This window comes from Lepidochelys kempii, chromosome 10 (genome assembly GCF_965140265.1).
Source record: "Lepidochelys kempii isolate rLepKem1 chromosome 10, rLepKem1.hap2, whole genome shotgun sequence".
Classification (NCBI taxonomy): Eukaryota; Metazoa; Chordata; order Testudines; family Cheloniidae; genus Lepidochelys; species Lepidochelys kempii.
The window spans coordinates 59,958,374-59,978,968 of NC_133265.1; the positions used below are offsets into that span (position 1 = coordinate 59,958,374).

Below are 20,595 nucleotides of genomic sequence, written 5' to 3' on the forward strand. Positions count from 1 at the left end.
TCCGGGGTTACCCGTACCTCGACGACTGGCTTCTGATGGATCGATCCGAAGCGGAAGTGCGGGCTCATGTGGAGGTGGCCCTGAGATTGTTCCGCAAGCTGGGGCTCCTGGTCAACGTCCCCAAGCCCACTTTCGTGCCCATGCAGAGAGTGCAATTCATAGGGGCAGTCCTGGACATGGTGCAGGCCAGGGCAAGCCTTCCAGCATCCTGATTCCAGGCTATCCAGCAAGCGGTGACCTCCCTGTGCCAGTTTCCAATGACAACAGCCAGGTGCTGCCTGCGGCTGCTGGGCCACATGGCAGCATGCACGCACGTGATCAGGCATGCCAGACTGAGACTCAGGACTCTGCAGGCGTGGCTCGCTCGGGTGTACCACCCAGGCAGGGATCCCCTGGACTTGGTAGTGACAGCCCCAAAAGATGTGCTGGACTCCCTGCTGTGGTGGCAGTCCCAGCCTGTGGTTTGCGAAGGCATCCCCTTTGCCACCCCAGAACTGGACCTCACGCTGGTGACGGACGCATCAGACTGCAGATGCGGGGCTCACCTGGGAGACCTCAGGATTCAGGGCTTGTGGTCCAGAGCAGAGCGGTTGCTCCATATCAATGTGAAGGAGCTCAGGGCAGTTCGTCTCACCTGCCAGACCTTTCACACCACTCTGAGTGGTCACAGCGTGACAGTTCTGACAGATAACACTACTGCCATGTTTTATATAAACAAGCAGGAAGGGGCCTGTTCCTCGCTGCTCTGTCGCAAGGCTCTCCTCCTCTGGGACTTTTGTATAGCCCACGCCATTCACCTCGAGGCGTCGTATCTCCCGGGGGTGCGAAACGAGCTGGCGGACTACCTCAGCAGGTCGTATTGCATGCCCGAGTGGACGCTCAGAGCGGACGTCGTGCTTTCGTTCTTCCGCAGGTGGGGGTTTCCCCAGGTAGACCTGTTTGCCCCCAGGGTCAACGCCTAGTGCCTGCGGTTCTGCTCGTTCCAGGGCCACAGCCTGGGCTCAGTCGCAGACGCATTTGCGATTCTGTTGGAAGGGGGCTTGATGTATGCCTTTCCCCCGTACACAAGGTCCTGCTCAAGGTAAGCAGGAACAGGGCAGCGGTAGTCCTCATTGCCCCGGCTTGGCCCCGCCAGCACTGGTACACAATGCTCCTAGAGCTGTCGGATGAGGCCCTGGTAGTTCTGCCCCTACGCTGGGACCTCATCACGCAGGACAGCGGGCGGCTTCTCCGCCCTGACCTGCGATCACTGCACCTGACGGCATGGAAGCTCTGTGGCTAAATGCCTTGGAGAGCCAGTGCTCCCTTCCTGTGCAGCAGATTCTGCTTGGCAGTAGGAAGCCCTCTACCAGGGCTACCTATATGGCCAAGTGGAAAAGGTTCTCGTGTTGGTGTGAGCCCCGACAGGTGCAGCCGTGCCAGGCCCCGGTGCAAGCCATCCTAGAGTACCTCCTGCACCTCAAGCAACAGGGGCTGGCCCCGTCCTCACTCAGAGTGCACCTGGCGGCCATCTCGGCCTTCCATCCGGGGTTTTCGAGGGGCTCGGTGTTTTCCCACCCAGTGGTGGGACAGTTCCTTAAAGGATTGGAGAGGATGTTTCCGTACTCATGCCCCCCAGTCCCTCCATGGAACCTTAACTTGGTCCTCTCTAAGCTCATGGGACCCCCTTTCGAGCCCCTCGCTACCTGCTCCCTCCTCCACCTCTCCTGGAAGGTGGCATTTCTGGTGGTCATTACCTCGGCCAGAAGGGTGTCTGAGCTGAGGGCTCTCACCTCTGAGCCACCATATACAGTGTTTCACAAGGATAAGGTGCAGCTGCGACTGCACCCCAAGTTCCTCCCTGAGGTGGTCTCACAATTCCATTTGAGCCAGGACATTTGTCTGCCAGTGTTTTTTCCAAAACCCCATACGGACCCGAGTCACCGCAGCCTACGCACCCTGGATGTCCATCGAGCGCTGGCATTCTATTTGGAGCGCACCAAGCCCTTTCGAAAATCCACGCAGCTGTTTGTGGCTGTAGCCGAGAGGATGAAAGGCCTCCCAGTGTCGGCACAGCGGATCTCATCTTGGATTACAAGCTGCATCTGGGCATACTATGAGCTCGCAGGTATTCCGGCCCCGGTGGTCACGGCCCACTCGACCAGGACACAAGCGACTTCCATGGCTTTCCTGGTGCAGGTCTCGATCCAGGAGATCTACAGAGCAGCCACCTGGTCCTCAGTGCACACCTTCACGACTCACTACACGGTCAACCAGCAGGCCAGAGAGGACGTGGCAGTTGGCAGAGCGGTCCTCGGATCAGTTATTCCATGACTCCTACCCTCCTCCAGAGGTAAGCTTGTGATCCACCTAATGTGGAATGGACGTGAACAAGCACTCGAAGAAGAAAAGATGGTTACTTACCTTCTCGTAACTGTTCTTTGAGATGTGTTGTTCACGTCCATTCCGCCACCCACTGTCCTACCCCTCTGTTGGAGTCGCCAGCAAGAAGGAACCGGAGGAGGTCGGGCCGGCAGGGGTATATATGCACGGTGCAATGGTGCCACTCAGGGGGTCCCCCGCCGGCCCGACAGGAGCTGCTGAGGGAAAAAGTTTCCGATGCTTGTGCACGCGGTGTGTGCACCTAATGTGGAATGGACGTGAACACACATCTCGAAGAACAACCATTACGAGAAGGTAAGTAGCTGTCTTTTCTCTTTTAAAAACATTTAGCTTCCATTAATATTTTTATGAGTTACCCTCATGCATCAAAAGGAGAATAGAAACAGGGTAGGAGGTGGTGGGAAATGGCATATAAATAGTAGCATTAGTTCTGATAAGGCATTTCTCCCTTCTTAGGGGGATTAAGACGTCTCAAAACCTACTTTTGTCTGTGTCGCTCATGAGCTGTTATTTCCATCCTCCACCTGTAAAGACAGATGTTGTTTGGAGTTCACAATGAGCACTTTATACACACAGATATGAAAATGCATTAATATTATAAAATATGAAGGGATCATATGTCCATCAAAAGCTAACAAGACTTTTGAGGAGTTGCACCATAAAGCTAACACTTAAATTCCTGCTGTAAATATCAGTCAGAGATTCTTCTTTGTAGTTTTACAGAAATACTGAATTTCTGCTTCAACTATGATGTGGTGGTTTTAACCTGTTTTATTACAATATTGTTTGAAATGTTAAAGGCAGAAGCACAGAATCTACCCAAATCCAGCATAGACAAATTTTACTTGTATTACCTCCTTCTTCAAGTTTCAATGCACTTTTATCTGTACACTAATTCTTCCTTTCTGTACATATTGTGACAAAGTTCCTGCGCTACCTTGGTGGGTCTTGCGCTTATTGGCAGATTTGCTCACCTTGGAGCTTCACGGCAGCTCTCAGCTTGGCCGTTTTTCTGAACCCACAGTCCAGGTCGACTCCTCCTGTGTCTGACCAGGAATTAGAAGGATTTGGGGGGAACCCGGGCCCGCCCTCTACTCCGGGTTCCAGCCCAGGGCCCTGTGGAATGCAGCTGTCTAGAGTGCCTCCTGGAACAGCTGTGTGTCAGCTACAACTCACTGGGCTACTTCTCCATGGCCTCCTCCCAACACCTTCTTTATCCTCACCATAGGACCTTCCTCCTGGTGTCTGATAATGCTTGTACACCCCAGTCCTCCAACAGTCTGCATTGTCACTCTCAGCTCCTAGTGCCTTTTGCTCCCAGCTCCTGACATGCACACCACAAACTGACGTGAGCTCCTTTTTAAAACCCAGGTGCCCTGATTAGCCTGCCTTAATTGATTCTAGCAGCTTCTTGGTTGGCTGCAGGTGTTCTAATCAGCCTGTCTTAATTGTCTCCAGAAGGTTCCTGATAGTTCTGGAACCTTCCCTGTTTCCTTACCCAGGGAAAAGGGACCTACTTAGCCTGGGGCTAATATATCTGCTTTCTATTACTCTCCTGTAGCCATCTGGCCCGACCCTGTCACGTATTTACTTCTCTTTATGGTTTTATAAGTTGGGTGTCTAGGAAGAGATTTGAATTTTGTTATTAGATAGAAGTGACTACACTCATCTTGCCTTTAAAGTGGTAAAATAAATGAAAATTAAATTACAAAATAAAATAGTAGCAGCCCAGGAAGATTAAGAAATTGAAGTTTAATTCCTGATATGAGTTGGTTCACAGGGACAGATCCACTCTCACTGGCATTAGGAGGTGCAGTTTGCACCAACCATCATGAGCAAGGCTCCCTGTGCCCTAGAAGGTTTTAACGCCGGAGAAGAAGGGCAGGTGATGTTTTCTCTGTGAGCTGCCCTTCAGGTTTACACCAGGGAGATGCAGCTTTAAAATGAGCTGGGGACTGCATGGTATGTATTGGGGATGCACAGAATAAATGCATCCCCTTATCAAGTCCCCTCACCATTCTGTTTGACACACCCATCCAGCAAAGAGGAGTTTTGTTGATGCAACTTCTCCCCAGCAGTAAGGATTTTCTATCTGGGCCTATGCCATCAGAAACCAGTATAGACCATAGATGAATTTAATGCATAAAGTGCAATCCTGCAGCCGTTGCTCAGGCAAGACTGATCTGTCTGAGCAGGGCTTAATGGGCGAAGTCACAGCTACACAGAAGATTGTCTTCAAATGATGAGAAAATCTTTCAAGAAGAAAATGAAAGATGGCACATGTTGCTGCACTGGTTTCTAGCTCTGTTTGGGCTCTGCTATAAGGACTTCTGTTGCTGAAGTCTTGCTGCCACTGTGATGATCTGAGACAAGTGTATCATCAGATCATTCAAATATTTGAGGTAATGGAGCTAATTGTTCATTTAAGTTTCTGATAGAGTTGGTAAATTTTGATCAGAAGTTCTTTAGTCCCCATCTTCCTCCTGTAAATTATTAATCACTGCTTCACTGTCTGTAGAGGGCAACCACTTGGTTTGTAGCTGACACACAGCTATTCCAGGAGGCACTCTAGACAGCTGCATTCCACAGGGCCCTGGGCTGGAACCCGGAGTAGAGGGCGGGCCCGGGTTCCCCCCAAATCCTTCTAATTCCTGGTCAGACACAGGAGGAGTCGACCTGGACTGTGGGTTCAGAAAAACGGCCAAGCTGAGAGCTGCCGTGAAGCTCCAAGGTGAGCAAATCTGCCAATAAGCGCAAGACCCACCAAGGTAGCGCAGGAACTTTGTCACAATATGTACAGAAAGGAAGAATTAGTGTACAGATAAAAGTGCATTGAAACTGCTTGTCCCAGAGCAGGTAATCATGCTGGCTGTCAGATACGGAGCTTTGAAAGGGGATATCCGCATGCCTGCAGCCGATTTCAAAACAATGACAAGAGTGGCCACTTCACTTCAAGGGATTATGGGACGTTTCCAGAGGCCAGTCATAGTGCAGTAATGCAACACGTTGTCCACACTGACACTCGTTTCAGCCGGGGCGCAGCAAGCTCTATGCTTCTTGTGGAGGTGGATTACCAGGAGCACTCCAGCTGCAGAGTCCAGGAGCTCTAAGTGCCTTGCCAGTGTGGACGCCTCAGGAGTTAGGGCGCCCGGGTCTGGTTTAATGCGCTCTAACTTGGAAGTGCAGCCAAGGCCTGAGTGCTGAAAACTCAGCTAGATGGATGTGATTGGCAAATATGTTAAGCGTTACACATTTTCTTTGTTTCTTACACACTACAGTATTGGCTGATAACACTTTCGGCAGTGCTTTCCGTGATGGATGTACAAACCCTAGGGCTGATGGGCTGCTTGGGGCCCAGTCAACCCCGCCCCATGACACTTAAGCAGGTGTCAGGCTGGGAGAGGAACTAAAAAGAGAGAGGTGCCCAGCTGGGAAGGAGAGCAGCTCTTGAGCTCTCACTAAGAAAGAGAAGACTGGCTGGGCCAGGAACTGGGGTGGATTGTTGTGTATTTGGTCGTCCCCGAGGGAAGGGAAGGTTTTACATTTCTCACTGTTTATTTGGGACTTTGGGTACCTCGAAAGGGGTGGAACTGTTACATGACCTAGCTGGAGGGCTAAATCACCTCCACCCAGAAGGTGTTGGAGGTTGGGTGGAGCAGTGGAAGAGCGGAAGGGAAACAGAGGCAGAGCCATTGCCACATTGTGCCATGCTGCAAGGAGGCATGCACTTTTCTTTCAAGGAAATAAAAAAAGAGTTCAAAAGAATATATAATGCAGTCCCCTAAGACTGAAGCCAATTGGACCTACCTTTACAGGCAATCTTTCTATAAAGTCTTGTGTCTTTATTGGCCTTTATTTCATTAATTTATTTTATGTTCCAAGTAATTTAAATTTTATGTCTCAAGCATATTCAGATTGTAGGTCTCACAGAAAAAGTGCTTTATTCTGAGGGCTTGTCAACATGGTGCCTTAGTCCATACCAGATGGGGTATAAGTTCTAATGGGTTCTAATATGTCCCATGCTAACTGGCCTATATGGACTCTGTTGGCGTGCACTAAAAGTTCTCTAGTATGTATTCTTGTAGTCCCGTTTCAAACAGTACTGCATTAATGCACACTAGGGAACTTTTAGTGTGTTCCAGCATGGTCCAGATGGAGCAGTTAGTGTACAATTGCTGGTGCGTGTTAGAATTTACACCCCCACTAGTGTGGATTAAGGCAATGTGTAGCTAAACCCTGAGTCAACCTTACTATGGGTAGTGTAGGGAGGAGAGGAGGCCCTTTACAAAGAAAAGTATGGAAGATTCCAGTATCTTTACCATCTCTGATTTGAACACCCTCCACCCCCATCTTCTTTCACTCAATCTGTCCTCCATTCAAGCACGAAAGCTTCTGGGCATATCAAAGCCGGGCAACAAGCAGAGAGGGGAGCCATTAAGAAAAGGCATTTGGTGCGTGGTGCTGAGTCAGTGTGAGACCACGTGAGGCTCTTCCAGGCTGAGCTTGGAGGAGGGGTCGCAAATGTCATGGAATGGTCTGTCTGTAAATTTAAATTACATTATAAAATAGTAGTAGCTCAAAAAGGTCACAAGCTTGCAGGAGCTTCCAGCCTGGACCCAGGGAACCCCAGGCAACTGTGTAGATCTGTGACTGCTGCTAAGTCCTTTATAGAAACAGACCTACTGTTCTTGGTGGTTGCATATTTTTCTTTTCTTTTTCCCCTTAGAGTGAAAATTTTCATTTGAAAAGAAGTGAGCGATAAGGTCCCAAGTCCAGTGTTTGCTAGTTTAAGTGGGTTTTACTTGTACTGTTCAACTTCAAAGAAGGATTTTCAGTATTCACACTCTGTTTTCACTGACTACATCAAAGAAACTGTAGAGTACACCCAGATGTATGCTACGAAGGTGATGCTTTGTACAGCAGCTGAAAGCCAGAATACAACTGGCATCAGCTAGCTGTATTATCCCACCTTTGAGAGCCCCTAGAGTAAAGTCACAGTCCAGCGGAGGCTGGTGACATCTGAAAATGGATAGGTGAAACTGGCAAAGGTCTGTTCAGAGCCAATTTACGGCAGAAAGTAAAGCTGCTCCTGAAGCCATGTCTACACTACAAACTTTGGTCAACGCAAGTTACGGCAATTAGAATAAGGCCGCAATTAGAATATTGCTCATGCGCTTGCATGCTTGGCTTGTGTTGATGCACAAGGAGAGCTTGGCTTGTGTTGATGCACAAGGAGAGCTTGTGTTGATGCACAGTGTGGTGCACCATGGGTAGGTATCCCACTGTGCCATGTTCCACCCTCTGGTGCAATGCCTTTTGTGGAATTTTTGAATACATCATGGGGCACATGTGAGTCGTACAAGTGGGTGCTGGGAGCAAAAGGTCAAGTTTCCATCATGCAACTTTCTCCATCCCATAATTCCATACCAATCCAATAATTGTTGTCTGTCTGTCTTTTTTTTTTTTTTCAATCCTACTTTTTGCTGTAGCATCTGTGTCAGAGTGTCAAGACCTACAGGTCATGAACCTGGGTCTTGGCAGTCACCACGTTCCAATCTTCCATCCAGCAGCTCAAAAGCAGCAGCTGGGACTGCGGACCATGAAGCCTAACTGGGGCACAAGCCCTATCCCTATGCTCTTGATTGGGAAAGCTCCAAGACTCCTGATTGGGCCTCAGTTCCTGTGTAAGCCAGGGGAGGAAACAGGAAGTTATCTGTACAACTGGGCTTCACTTGACATGGACCACAGGTCTGGTGTTTTCCTGTTTCTGCCTTCTGATCCTCACATCCTGGTGTCCTGACTCAGCCAGACTCTTGGTAACTGCCTCCTGGTTCCTGCCCTACAGTTCCATCACCTGAACCTGACCACCTCGTATCCTGACTCAGCCAGACTCTTGATCCCTGCCCTTTGGTTTGTCTCTTGATTCTGATGTCCTGGTGTTGCAGTCCAGGCTGATTCCTAGTAATTGGCTCCTGGACTCTGTTTACATCTAACTCCTAGGCCAGGCCACGCACTCCTGGCCCTGACACAGAAGCATGGAGCCCACACAACTAGGCAGTATGGTCATCAACGTTGCAAACACAAGACAATAATCCTCTGGTATTTGCAGATCAGCAGGAGGTACCTCAACAACACTGGACATGACGATTTTTTTGAAGGACATAGCAAAAAACAATTCAGATTTGTTGATGGCGTTCATGGAGCAACTGCAGATGATGGCATGCCTCTTGGGCCCAAGAAACAAGCACTGACTGGTGGGATCACATCGTAATGCAGGTTTGGGAGGATGAGAAGTACCTGCAGAACTTTCAGAAGAGAGAGATGCCACATTCCAGGATTTTTGTGCCAAACTCGCGCCAGCCCTCCCATGCAGGGACACCAGAGTGAGAGCTGTACTGACTGTTGACAAATGAGTGGTGATTGCACTGTGGAAGCTTGTAACCACAGATTGCTACCAGTCAGTGGGAAATCCATTTTGGAGTTGGAAAATCCACAGCAGAGATCGTTGTCATGCAAGTGTGTAGGGCAATTAATTGTAGTCTGCTATGTAGGACTGTAACTCTGGGCAATGTGCAGTACATTGTGGATGGCTTTGTAGCTGTTGGGTTCCTGAACTGCAGTGGGGCGATATATGTCGTGCATATCCCTTTTTGGCCCGAGTCCACCTTGCCACAGAGCACATCAACAGAAAGGGTTACCTTTCCATTGTTATGCAAGTGTTGGTGGATCACCAGAGACGCTTCACTGACATCAGTGTGGGCTGGTCAGTGAAGGTGTTTGACACTTGCATCCTCAATCAGGAAGCCGCAAGCAAGGAAATTTTTTCCCAATCAGTGGATTACCGTTGCCAATGTTGAAATGCCAGTAGTGGTCTTGGGGGACCCAGCCTACCCTTTCCTCCCCTGGCTCATGAAGCTGTATGCTGGCAGCTCCAAGGAAAGATTCAGCTACTGGCTCAGCAGGTGCACAATGAAGCTGAATGTGCTTTTGACAGATTGAAGGGATGTTGGGGGTGTTTACTCACTAAATCAGATCTCAGTGAGAAAAATATCCCAATAGTTATAGCTGCCTGTTGTGTCCTGCATTATATCTGCGAGGCAAAGGTGGGGACAAGTTGCTGCCAAGGTGGAAGACGGAGGTGGAGCAGCTATCTGCTGACTGTTAACAGGCAGACACAAGGGTCAGGAGAGGAGCTCAACATGGCGCTATGAGGCCTTGAAGGAGCACTTTAACAGTCAGACACAGCAGTGTGCTCTGCTGGACAGTGCTCTATCTTGGCTTGAAGTTTGGGGGTGGTTAGGAATTGTGTAGTGCTTAGTGTCATATTCATACATGTACACCATCTTGTAATGAACCTATGAATGATGCGGTGTTTACTGTACATTTGTAATGATCACATTGTGTTTTTAACTCAACATATGAGTTCTGTGGTCTCATTCTATTACAAGGAATATGTACTTTGAGTAGCACTAGGCATTGTGCAGTGTATGTTATCAAGTATTAAAGATGAATTTATTTCCAAAAAACAAAAAATGATTGTATACCAAAAACAATGCCAAACATTACTGTACTATTAAAAAACAATACATTTTATTTATAAAAATAAATTAACAGAATAGAACTTTGAAATTAGAATGGTAGATAACATGTGTGTCCATTTCTGCCAAATATACACTGACCGTGGTTCTCACAGGTCAGCATGTGTGAAGCTGTACTTTTCCTTACGGTTGCTGAGCGTGCCGTGGTAAGGGTAGGGATGCAGCCCATGGTGCCCTGTAGAATGTTGTGGAGTGTAGGGAGCTGCTGAAATGGAGTTCTCTGTTGACCTCAAAGGGAGGCAAGCCTGTGACTGTTGGACCTGTCAGTCAGCAAGAGTTGCAGCATTTGTGTTTGTTGTCTGAGAAGCCCCATTCTGTCCTGGTGCACCTCCCTCTCCTTTTCCTTCTGGGACTCCTGGGCCTTTCTTCTGTTCACTCTTTCGTTTTCCAGGCCTTCTGCTCATAGTCTGATGCAACACTAGCTTGCAGGATCTCAGTAAACATGTACTCCCTTGTCCTCTACTTTCTCCTCCTCATCAGGGTCAGCTGTTCCATGGGTGTGGAGGGGGCCCCCCTCAAGGCCTCAATGGAGCAGCTACAGATAAAACAGACATAACATTGTGTTTACAGTCACAATGGAAGGCAAAAGATAAGTTTCAGCACTCCCTTCTCTTATTCCCATAAGAGATTTAAATAAGACATTATTGATGCTTCAGCTTTGGCGTGCCTCTGCACAGCACTGCTCTCTAGCTGCAACCATGGTGAGTATGGCTCACATTGGGTAAGAGCGGGCAGAAATGAGGAAGGAATTGTTTGGCTGCAAACAACAATAAAAGGCCAGCCCTTGATTCCATGGTATGAATACAGGACAATGTTACTGAATACTGGCATTATTTTTCACAGGCAGGGGTGGTTTTAGCTGACATCTGTCAAAGACTGAGGGTCACAAAGGCCCAGAGAACACAGATGCTGCTGCTGCTCACATCCCAAAGCTGCCCGGACCCCTATGCTGCTAGCCTGTTTGTTGCAATGCTGCCTGCTGAAGTCTTTGTTATACCAATAAAATAAAAACCAGCAGGATCTTATTAAAGGGAATAAGGCAAAATGCCACATTTATTGTAAAACCAGAAAGAATCACAGTAAGCAGTTAGTTATAGCTATAACATTCCATTCAATTTCATATTTATTCACACATTCATTCACACGCACACACACAGGTTCTGCAAGGTTGTTATCATGGTTACCAGCCTTAGAGTTGCTCATGCCAAGCCACTGGCCAGGTGGCCTGGACACGAGGAGGGAGCAGGGCCTTGTCAGATGCTCATCTGATGCTCCTGGAAGTTGGTTTGCAGAATCAGACCCCAAAGTTCTCACTTTGTAGAGTCCATTTTTATAGGAATTTATTTCTATGTCAGTCTATGGGAATTGCTTCATCATGCTGTTGCTGAATCAATCAGCAGATGGCACATTCCTGATGGTTCCATGCTGCCTGATGTTATCTTGTTCTTTGGTTCTCAGGCTGTTGGGTGGATTCCAGTCTGCCCTCCGGGGGTCCTCTGGTTGTTTCCACTAGATGCCTTCTTCGGCCGATCGACACTGGATTCTTAGACTGGCACCTCCCTGATCATTCATTTATTATCCACACCAAGCATCCATCCACATACATCCTCTATCTCTATTTTAATCACAATGGTTAACAAAGCAAGATAAATACAACAAAAGGGCGGGGAGTCTCTGTGTGGTGTTTCTGTTGTTACAAAGTATCACTTTGAGTCTCTCTCGCGCTCTCTCTCTCTCTCTCTCTGTGAGTAGTTGTTGTTACAAAGTATTGCTTTGAGAACAGATTCCCTCTTAGGATGTACTAACACAATTAGCAGCTTGCGAGTTTCACACAGAGAGGGAGAGAAACAGTAAAACCAAGAGACCAAAAACCAAGAGACCTCTTAATTAGTAATACCCTGGAATTTAAACTAGGGGGAGTCAAACTCATTTGTTATTTTAATACAGAACTTCTTTAATATGATCCAACATCTTCATGGAGTCATAGCCAGCCTTAGGAGTTGGCGACATGCATGACCGCCCAGGGTGCCGTGGTCAGAGGGATGTCATGGTCAACCTCCCCCCCCCTCCAAACACACACACAAACAGCCTAAGGCCCCCTTAATTCCTGAGCACAGGGCCCAGAGCCAGGGAGGGCTAGGGGTGGGGGCACCTACCATGCGACGGGCTCCAGCTGTTAATCCTGGCCCGGCTGGGGAGGGATGGGGCTTCCTCTTCCCCTGCATGGGCTGCTTCCGGGGCCAGGTCAGACCTATCTCCGGTAACCTCCTCTGGCTGCAGAAAGCTCTGCACCCTCCCTTCCCTGCCCCCAGTGTCCTGCCCCCATTGCTCCCTAGCCACGTGGGAGGGGTCACTGTAAGGGGAGCTATCCCCCCATTTGCCCAACCCCAGTGCATCTAGGCTCAGAGTGCCATTTTCCCTAAGGCTGGCTCCGCATGGAGTGGTATGGGAAAGTGTCCTACTGTGAAGGAAGAAATAAGGAAGCCACCCCTGAAAACCTTCAGGAGAGGATTTCAGATATCTCCATGGAAATTACATCCAGGTCTCTCAGGAGGATACAAGGACATCCCTGTATACATAAACAAACATCTCTGCATGCCCCCACCTTCCTACTGCCTAACATTACAGGGGAATGAAGAGCAGATAATAACTCTGCGTCTTTTCATACAAGTAAAACAGGAACTGACTGAGGAGATATCTGAGCCATTAGCGATTATCTTTGAGAAATCATGGAAGATGGGAGAGATTCCAAAAGACTGGAAAAGGGCAAATCTAGTGCCAATCTACAAAAAGGGAAATAAGGACAACCTGGGGAATTACAGACCAGTCACCTTATCTTCTGAACCTGGGAAGATAATGGAGCAAATAATTAAGAAATCAATTTGCAAACACCTAGAAGATAATGAGGTGATAAGTAACAGTCAGCATGTATTTGTCAAGAACAAATCATGTCAAATCAACCTGATAGCTTTTTTTGACAGGGTAACAAGCCTTGTAGATGGGGGGAAGCAGTAGGTATGGTATATCTTGACTTTAGTAAGGCTTTTGATACTGTCCCGCATGACCTTCTCATAAACAAAGTAGGGAAATACAACCTAGATGGAGTTACTATAAGGTGGGTGCATAACTGGTTGGAAAATTGTTCCCAGAGAGTAATCATCAGTGGTTCACAGTCATGCTGGAAGGGCATAGCAAGTGGGGTCCCGCAGGGATCGGTTCTGGGTCTGGTTCTGTTCATTATCTTCATCAATGATTTAGATAATCGCATGGAGAGTACACCTATAAAGTTTGCAGATGATACCAAGCTGGGAGGGGTTGCAAGTGCTTTGGAAGACAGGATTAAAAATTCAAAATGAACTGGACAAACTGGAGAAATGGTCTGAAGTAAATAGGATGAAATTCAATAAGGACAAATGCAAAGTACTCCACTTAGGAAGGAACAATCAGTTGCACATATACAAAATGGGAAATGACTGCCTAGGAAGGAGTACTTTGGAAAGGGATCTGGGGGGCATGGTGGATCACAAGCTAAATATGAGTCAACAGTGTAACACTTTGCAAAAAAAGCAAACAGCATTCTGGGATGTATTAGCAGGAGTGTTATAGGCAAGACATGAGAAGTAATTCTTCCTCTGTACTCGGGGCTGATTAGGCCTCAACTGGAGTATTGTGTCCAGTTCTGGGCGCCACATTTCAGGCAAGATGTGAAGAAAGTCCAGAGAAGAGCAACAAAAATGATTAAAGGTCTAGAAAACATGACCTATGAGGGAAGATTGAAAAAAAATGGGTTTGTTTAGTCTGGAGAAGAGAAGACTCAGAGGGGACATACTAACAGTTTTCAAGTACATAAAAGGTTGTTACAAGGAGGAGGGAGAAAAATTGTTGTTCTTAACCTCTGAGGATAGGACAAGAAGCAATGGGCTTAAATTGCAGCAAGGAAGATTTAGGTTGGACATTAGGAAAAACTTCCTAACTGTTAGGGTGGTTAAACACTGGAATAAATTGCCTAGGGATGTGGAATCTCCATCATTGGAGATTTTTAAGAGCAGGTTAGACAAACACCTGTCAGGGATGATCTAGATAATACTTAGTCCTGCCTTGAATGCAGGGGACTGGAATAGATGACCTCTTGAGGTCCCTTCCAGTTCTACGAGGGTGAGCCAGGCACTATCTTCACATTTAAACATTCTAAGGGAGAACGCATGCACACGCTGTCGTGAGGGTCCTTCCCCCTGGATTGGGCTCTTCTGTGCTCAGGCTGAGGCGACTTGTGGGAGAGTCAAGAAGGGTCACGTGCCCCCCTTTCCCCTCCCCAGCAGCTAGTCTGAGTGGGGAGAGGAAGGGACAGGGCCAGAGCCTCTTCCAGCTCCACTGCCTGAGAGGCTGTCCGGTGCAGCGCAGGGTCCCGGCTGACTGGGAGAGCACTTGGCTGCGGCAGCAGCAGCAGGCTGCCCCCCACCCAGTCTTGGCTTCCGGGGACAGCGGCTGAACTAGCCTGAGCTCCCATCCCCAGCCAGGCTCTCGCAGCCAGCCGCTGCTGCGCACTCAGCGTAATGGCTGCGAGAGAGCCAGCAGCCTGGCTGGGGAGGGGAGCAGTGCCAGCCTGCCCCCTGCCCAGGCACACCTTCTGGGGACAGGAGCTGACTCCTGAGCATGCTGCGGGAGGGGCCCCCAACTTGCTCAGATGCTATCCCGGACGGCAAGCCTGGGCAGGAGGCAGCCCACTGCTGCCACAGCCAGGCACTCTCCCGGGCCGTTGCTGCCCTGCACCAGGTAGCATCTGGGAGTGGCTCTGTCGCCCGGCTCTGGGTGCCAGGAGGAGCTGGCACAGTGGGAGGACAGAACCGCCCTCCCCGGTAACATAGGATGAGGAGAGCACGGGGCCCAAGGAGGAGATACGTAGTGAGGTCACATGCCCTCCCCATCAGTTGTCTTGCAGCATAGTTGGACCCCCTGATGCATATCCCTCCTCCTCTTCAGCCCCTCCAAGGTATCCACAGTGGTCTGCGGGTTTCTGATAGGGTCTCTGCCAGGGCATGCAGCTCATTGTAAAAGCAGCAGGTCTACAACCTGGAACCAGATCAGTTGTTAGCCTCCCTGCCCTTGCGATATGCCTAATGCGGTTCGTTCGCTTTCATGTGACACTGCTGCTAATCCCAGTCATATCCTTTTGTCTGCATCCGCAGCGTAATCTTTTCATAGATGTCCATGTTTCTATGGCTTGTCCATAGCTGTGTCTGCCCAGTCTCTTTTCCTCAGAGGCCCAGAGAGCCAGTGTCCCTTGTCTGCTTGTAAAGAATCAGGGCCTGCAGCAGAGCTAGTCTCCGGGCAGCCTCATTAGTACAGATGATCTGTAGCAGGCTGCCTACTTAGCCACATCATCTGTTTGGCTACAGAGGCCAGCAGGCTGGTTCTAGCCAGCACTAGAAGCAGCTCGCTGGCTTGTCCACGCTCCTGCTGACCACTCTCTCTGCTCCTTCGTTACATGGTTCCTGCAGCTCCTGCCTTCTACCCAGCCTTGCCTCTGTCCTGCCCCAGCCTTGAACCCTCCCCCCTTTGTCTGCTCCCCTGCTTGCTCCAGTTCCTCCTTCCAGTTTGACCTTTGGCTCTGGCTCCAGACTCTGGCTTGACCCTTGGTTCTGGTATCCATTTCCTGCCTTCTCATTTGACCTTGGACTTTGGCTCCAAACTACAGATGTCTGCTCCAACCGCTAGGCCTGATGCCCACTCTGACCACTATGCTAGACTGCCTTTGTCCCAGTTTGTTGACATTACTCCAGACAGGACCACATCTAGAGTGCATAGCCAGCATGATTGATTGAGCTTTTGACCGCAACACAGAAGAGCTGCTAGGTGTGCTCACCAAGCTGGGCAATCAGGAAAAACCATTTCAAAAATATGCAGGTGTATACAAGGGGGAGGGTGGCTTCCAGTCTTTATGACCCTGGACAGTGGAAGTCACAATTGTGACCAGAGCAGTCAGCGTCAGGCATTGTGGGACAGCTGCTGGATGACTGTTAGGATCAACATAGGTCAGGCAGCATCTACATTCGCCCTACATTGACTAGAGTATGTTGAGCATGGTTCAATGCTATTTGGGACGGTAGTGTTACTGTGTCACCACTTACGCTGGCAGGAGACAAATTTCATGCACAAATAAGTTGTCAGAAGGCAACGTATGTCAGCCTAAGTTTGTAGTGTAGACCAGGCTTTTGAGTAGTCCAAGAATTTTCTTGGACTCCCAGCACCCTGGACTTTTATGTTTCCACCATTCTCTTTCACCTAAATAAAGCAAAAAGCATGAGATGATCTTGTCCCAAGAGAAACTTACTAGAGGGGCCAGCAAATCGTACAAGGCTGAGCTCTCTGAATTTTACTGCAATCATCCCATCGCTTTGGGGGAGTGTAGAAGGGGAAATGGAGATCCTCTGGTGAGAGACGCCTCAGTTGTGTGGCAGCAGAGGCTTCCAGATGGATGACTGAATCCTCCCAGCTTCTCTGTTGGCTGCCTCCCCATGTCGGTATGGCTTGGGTTAAGTCATGCTGACTGACAGCAGCTACAGAGGAGCTCACTGAGGGTTCATGCTTTTGGTACTCCTTTCTTCCTTTGTATCTCCCAGGGCAGATTACTGGATCTGGGTACCCTCCACTCATGGAAATGGAGGTTATTATCTACCAATCCTGTATACTCTCTGATCTCATAATGATAATGATGCAAAATATGAATAGCAGATATTTGTTCAGTAATACGTGGGACCTTGACTGTCATAGGGCTGCTTTACATGTTTCCTCTCAGTTCTATGGACTGATCACCTGCCTGCATTCTCCCCCATGTGTAAGGTGCTGGCCCTCCCCCCTAGATCAGAAAGAAGTTTTTACAGGCACCATTTTGTTCTCCATACTTCTAACTTACACAAAATAACAAACACAAAAACAGTTCCTCAACCCACTCTGTGCTGCAGCTCCCAGAGGCCTGTCTCGTCTCATATCTCCTGTTACTCCCTCTCTACTGAGCTCTTTCAGCCCTTTACAGGGCTCACTTGATCCCTTCCCATTTGGGTCTCATAAATTCAACAGATCTGAGTGGCCCAGGTCTCCTGGTCCTTAAAGGAGCAGGCCACCCTGTTATATTGACAGTGAAAATATGGTTTGCTTGTATCCCAGCATCTCTTCAATCATCCACATTAGTCATGATTTCAGAAGGGAGCCTTTGGTTGACATATTGACATACAGAAAATCACTGCTATTTAGTGCCATTGTTATTCTTGCTGAAGCAGGTGGTACTGGGAATGAAACTCCAGTTTCTGGAGTGCTGTAGCATCTGTAAGTTAGTTTCTCTAATCTATAGAATCATTGTGCTTTCTCTGTTTATTTTCAGCTAGAAAGCTTTTTGTTACATGCATAAAAGCTGAATTTTGCTGGCCTAGATGTGCTTTGTGCTGTTTAGTTAGAATACCAGGCACTGTGGTTTGTGAAAAGGTTCTGTATAAGTACATACAGATTTCGACATAATGATTTAAGAACTTACTATGTGGGTATGGTTCCAAAACAGCTTCCATTATTTCCTGCTTTAACATGCTTCTTATTTTCCAGAACATTCACATTTTAGATTGAAATGATCCATTCTTGTTCTCTTGTTTTTGTGTAAGGTCACATTTTTGCGGGGAGAGGAATGGATGTTAGAGCAAAATTCCTTCTGCTGTTTTCTGAGTATTGGAGGAATGCGGAAAAGATACAACCATGCTTCAATCAGTATAGCTTATTTCCCTAAATGTACAGGAATATTCTATACAGATATAAGCATTGTTGAACCAATATCACTAGGTCACATTATGGGATTGCACTGCTATCTTTTTCTAAACCAATAATTGTTACAGTACAAAAACTCTATGTAGACCAGCCCTGGATTAACAGGGGCCTGCCAAACCCATACAACCAGTTTTAAACTTATAGAAGTGTGTCCACACAGGGGTTTGCACCAGTTTAACTAAACTGGCTTAATTAAACCAGGGCAAGTTTGTGTAAAGACAAACTCCTACAGGGCTCTGTGGCTAATTAGCTATTCCCCATTAGTACTAATATCCCAGATGAGTTTATTAAATTAAGTTCTAACTTTTTTGGAGTTTTCACATGCAGGGTCTTCCACTCTGTTGACATATAAGCAAAATCTCTCACCCTCTGTTTTTCGACTATTCATACATGGCCTCACACCTTGTTACACCCAAGCAATTTTAACCCATGTTATTGACCAGTCAGATTTCTTCTTTTATCCAAGCCATGTCTTAAATATATGTAATGAAACGTGTTGAAATAATAACCAAATTGTACAGCAAATCCTAACCATTCTCCAGATAATGTCACTGTGTATTAAATCTCCACATGACTTGCCTTTGAACCTGAAAGAGTACAAGGCAGAAACGACAGTATTAACAGCTCTGTTGATGCATTTTTAATGTATTCAGTTCATTGTGGATAGATTCATTAATGTTAAATGTGGTTCTAAATATGGATGGGTCTGAGGGTTTTTTGTTTTGAAGCCTTTGATGGAAGTCTAATGTGTAGGATGGCCTTTTGCATTAATACCAGTTTCATTCACATTTTCTTTCCCTGTCTTTCAGGAGCTATTGTGACAATCTTGGCTACCATCCTTTAAGTGCTGCTGACTTTGGAAAGATCATGAAAAATGTCTTTCCAAATATGAAGGCCCGCCGTCTGGGCACAAGAGGCAAATCAAAATATCCTTTGCTAGAATGCTTTTCAGTAATCTCTTCTGCGCTTGCTTGAAGAACATCTGTTGTTGTAGCTCAACTACCAGCTAAATTTAGAAGTAAAATTAAATCAAGAAATGAAAACAATTTCCCCAAAGTGCTTTGTAGAATACTTGGAAATTTGTTAATCTTCTGTTGTTAAGATGTAAGACGAGTCTTCAGAAATTTTGTGTCTGTTTGAGTTCATCTGATTCTAAATGTTTAGTTGTTCCTGTAGTTATTTACCTTGAAAAATAAAAAGAAGGGTCTTAGATAAAACAACTTGCATTAGATGCATGCAATACCTTTTATGCTGTAATAACACAAGTAAGGAGAATTGTGATCTTAACTTCCTTGTCCTGTACCAGATCAGTAATGTGAGAAATTAAGATGAAGCCATTGATGCCTCTTAAGCCATATTAAATTGTTGTTTAAAATTGCCACCTCTCACCCCAAAGAAGTGCTCAGGCTACAGAGCACTGTTTTTTGGTAGGGGGAAAGAAAGGTTAATTGTTGCTTAAAAGAGGAGAGGAATGAACTGGATGTCAGTGAGGAAGGCATTCCGCATGCAAGAATCCACGAAAGCAATAATACAATTAACTGGTGACCTAAGATGTAACTTGGGATACCTGAAAGGATGATGTCAGAGCACAAATAGGTATCTCTACTATAGACAGGGCTATGCACAGGTAAAGGCATTAAAAAAGCCAACAGGCCCAACCTTATGTCATCCCATCACTTAACAGGCAGCCAATGTGAAGAACTCAGGTCAAGCATAATATGAAAAAGTTTGCTCTAGCCAGTGAGGAAACGTGCTGCATTATCATCATGAGCAAGCAGTGAAAAAGCCCTGCCAGGAAGGAATTGCAGTATTAAACCTAAAGGCCATGAGGACGTGTGTTGGTGTTCTGAGTTTGTCTCACATAAGTAAGGGAGCAGCGTGTATAGGTTGTGTAACTGAAACACCTCTATTCCATCTCTAACAAGATAAGGTGTTCCTGGAAAAACTGGTTGAAAACTACATCAAGTTACTTAATCTTGCACATTAGCTCTGAACAAGGCTACTCAGTAAGCAGAGACATGAAGGCAGTGAGAACTTGTGTCTGTCAGGAAGAATTCTGTCTTCCTAAAGCTGAGGATCAGTCTGTGTATTATGTATCTTTACATAAGATGAAAGATGTGCTGGTCACCTCAAATAAAGAGGGGGTGGCTCTGATGCATCCAGCTGGCAAAGTCAGCCAATCATTCTTCCACATCTAAGATTGAGCATTCAGACTCCATGGGGCAACAGATATGTAACTATATAATTTGCATGCCCATGTCTTTAGAAATGAGATCATGAGAAGGCCTCATAAATGTTGAGGCACACGGGAGATAGATCTCTGGGAGGGTATCACGTTTTACATTCCTCACTGGTGATCTACAGTTTTCTGTCACCACAGATTGACTCTTGTCCTCTAAGGTCTGTATGACTTGAAACACTGGATGGTACTGGCATATTGTCTGTGTATGCAAGGCATGCGCTGCATACAGGACAATTCTATCCATTCCCCGAACACTCATTTAAACACACATTTTAATGTTTAATGGTGAGAGTTAACCATTGGAACAATTTACCAAGGGTCATGGTGGGTTCTCCATCACTGACAATTTTTAAATCAAGTTTGTATGTTTTTCTACAAGATCTGCTCTAGGAATTATTTTGCAGAAGGTTGAGGGCCTGTGCTATACAGCAGGTCAGACTAGATCAGTGGTTTTCAAACTTTTTTTCTGGGGACCCAGTTGAAGAAAATTGTTGATGCCTGTCACCCAACGGAGCTGGGGATGAGGGGTTTGGGGTGTGGGAGGGTCTCAGGGCTGGGGCAGAG

At 47.1% G+C, this 20,595-nt stretch overlaps 1 protein-coding gene across 1 annotated transcript in view; it reads left to right on the forward strand.

Moving 5' to 3' along the window:
* Positions 1–20,595, forward strand: part of RFX7 (regulatory factor X7) — a 119,030-nt gene that overhangs the window by 71,407 nt on the left and 27,028 nt on the right. Inside the window, exon 5 of the mRNA XM_073303792.1 lies at positions 18,599–18,715. Coding sequence (XP_073159893.1) covers positions 18,599–18,715 — 117 coding nt within the window. The remainder of the gene's footprint in view (positions 1–18,598; positions 18,716–20,595) is intronic.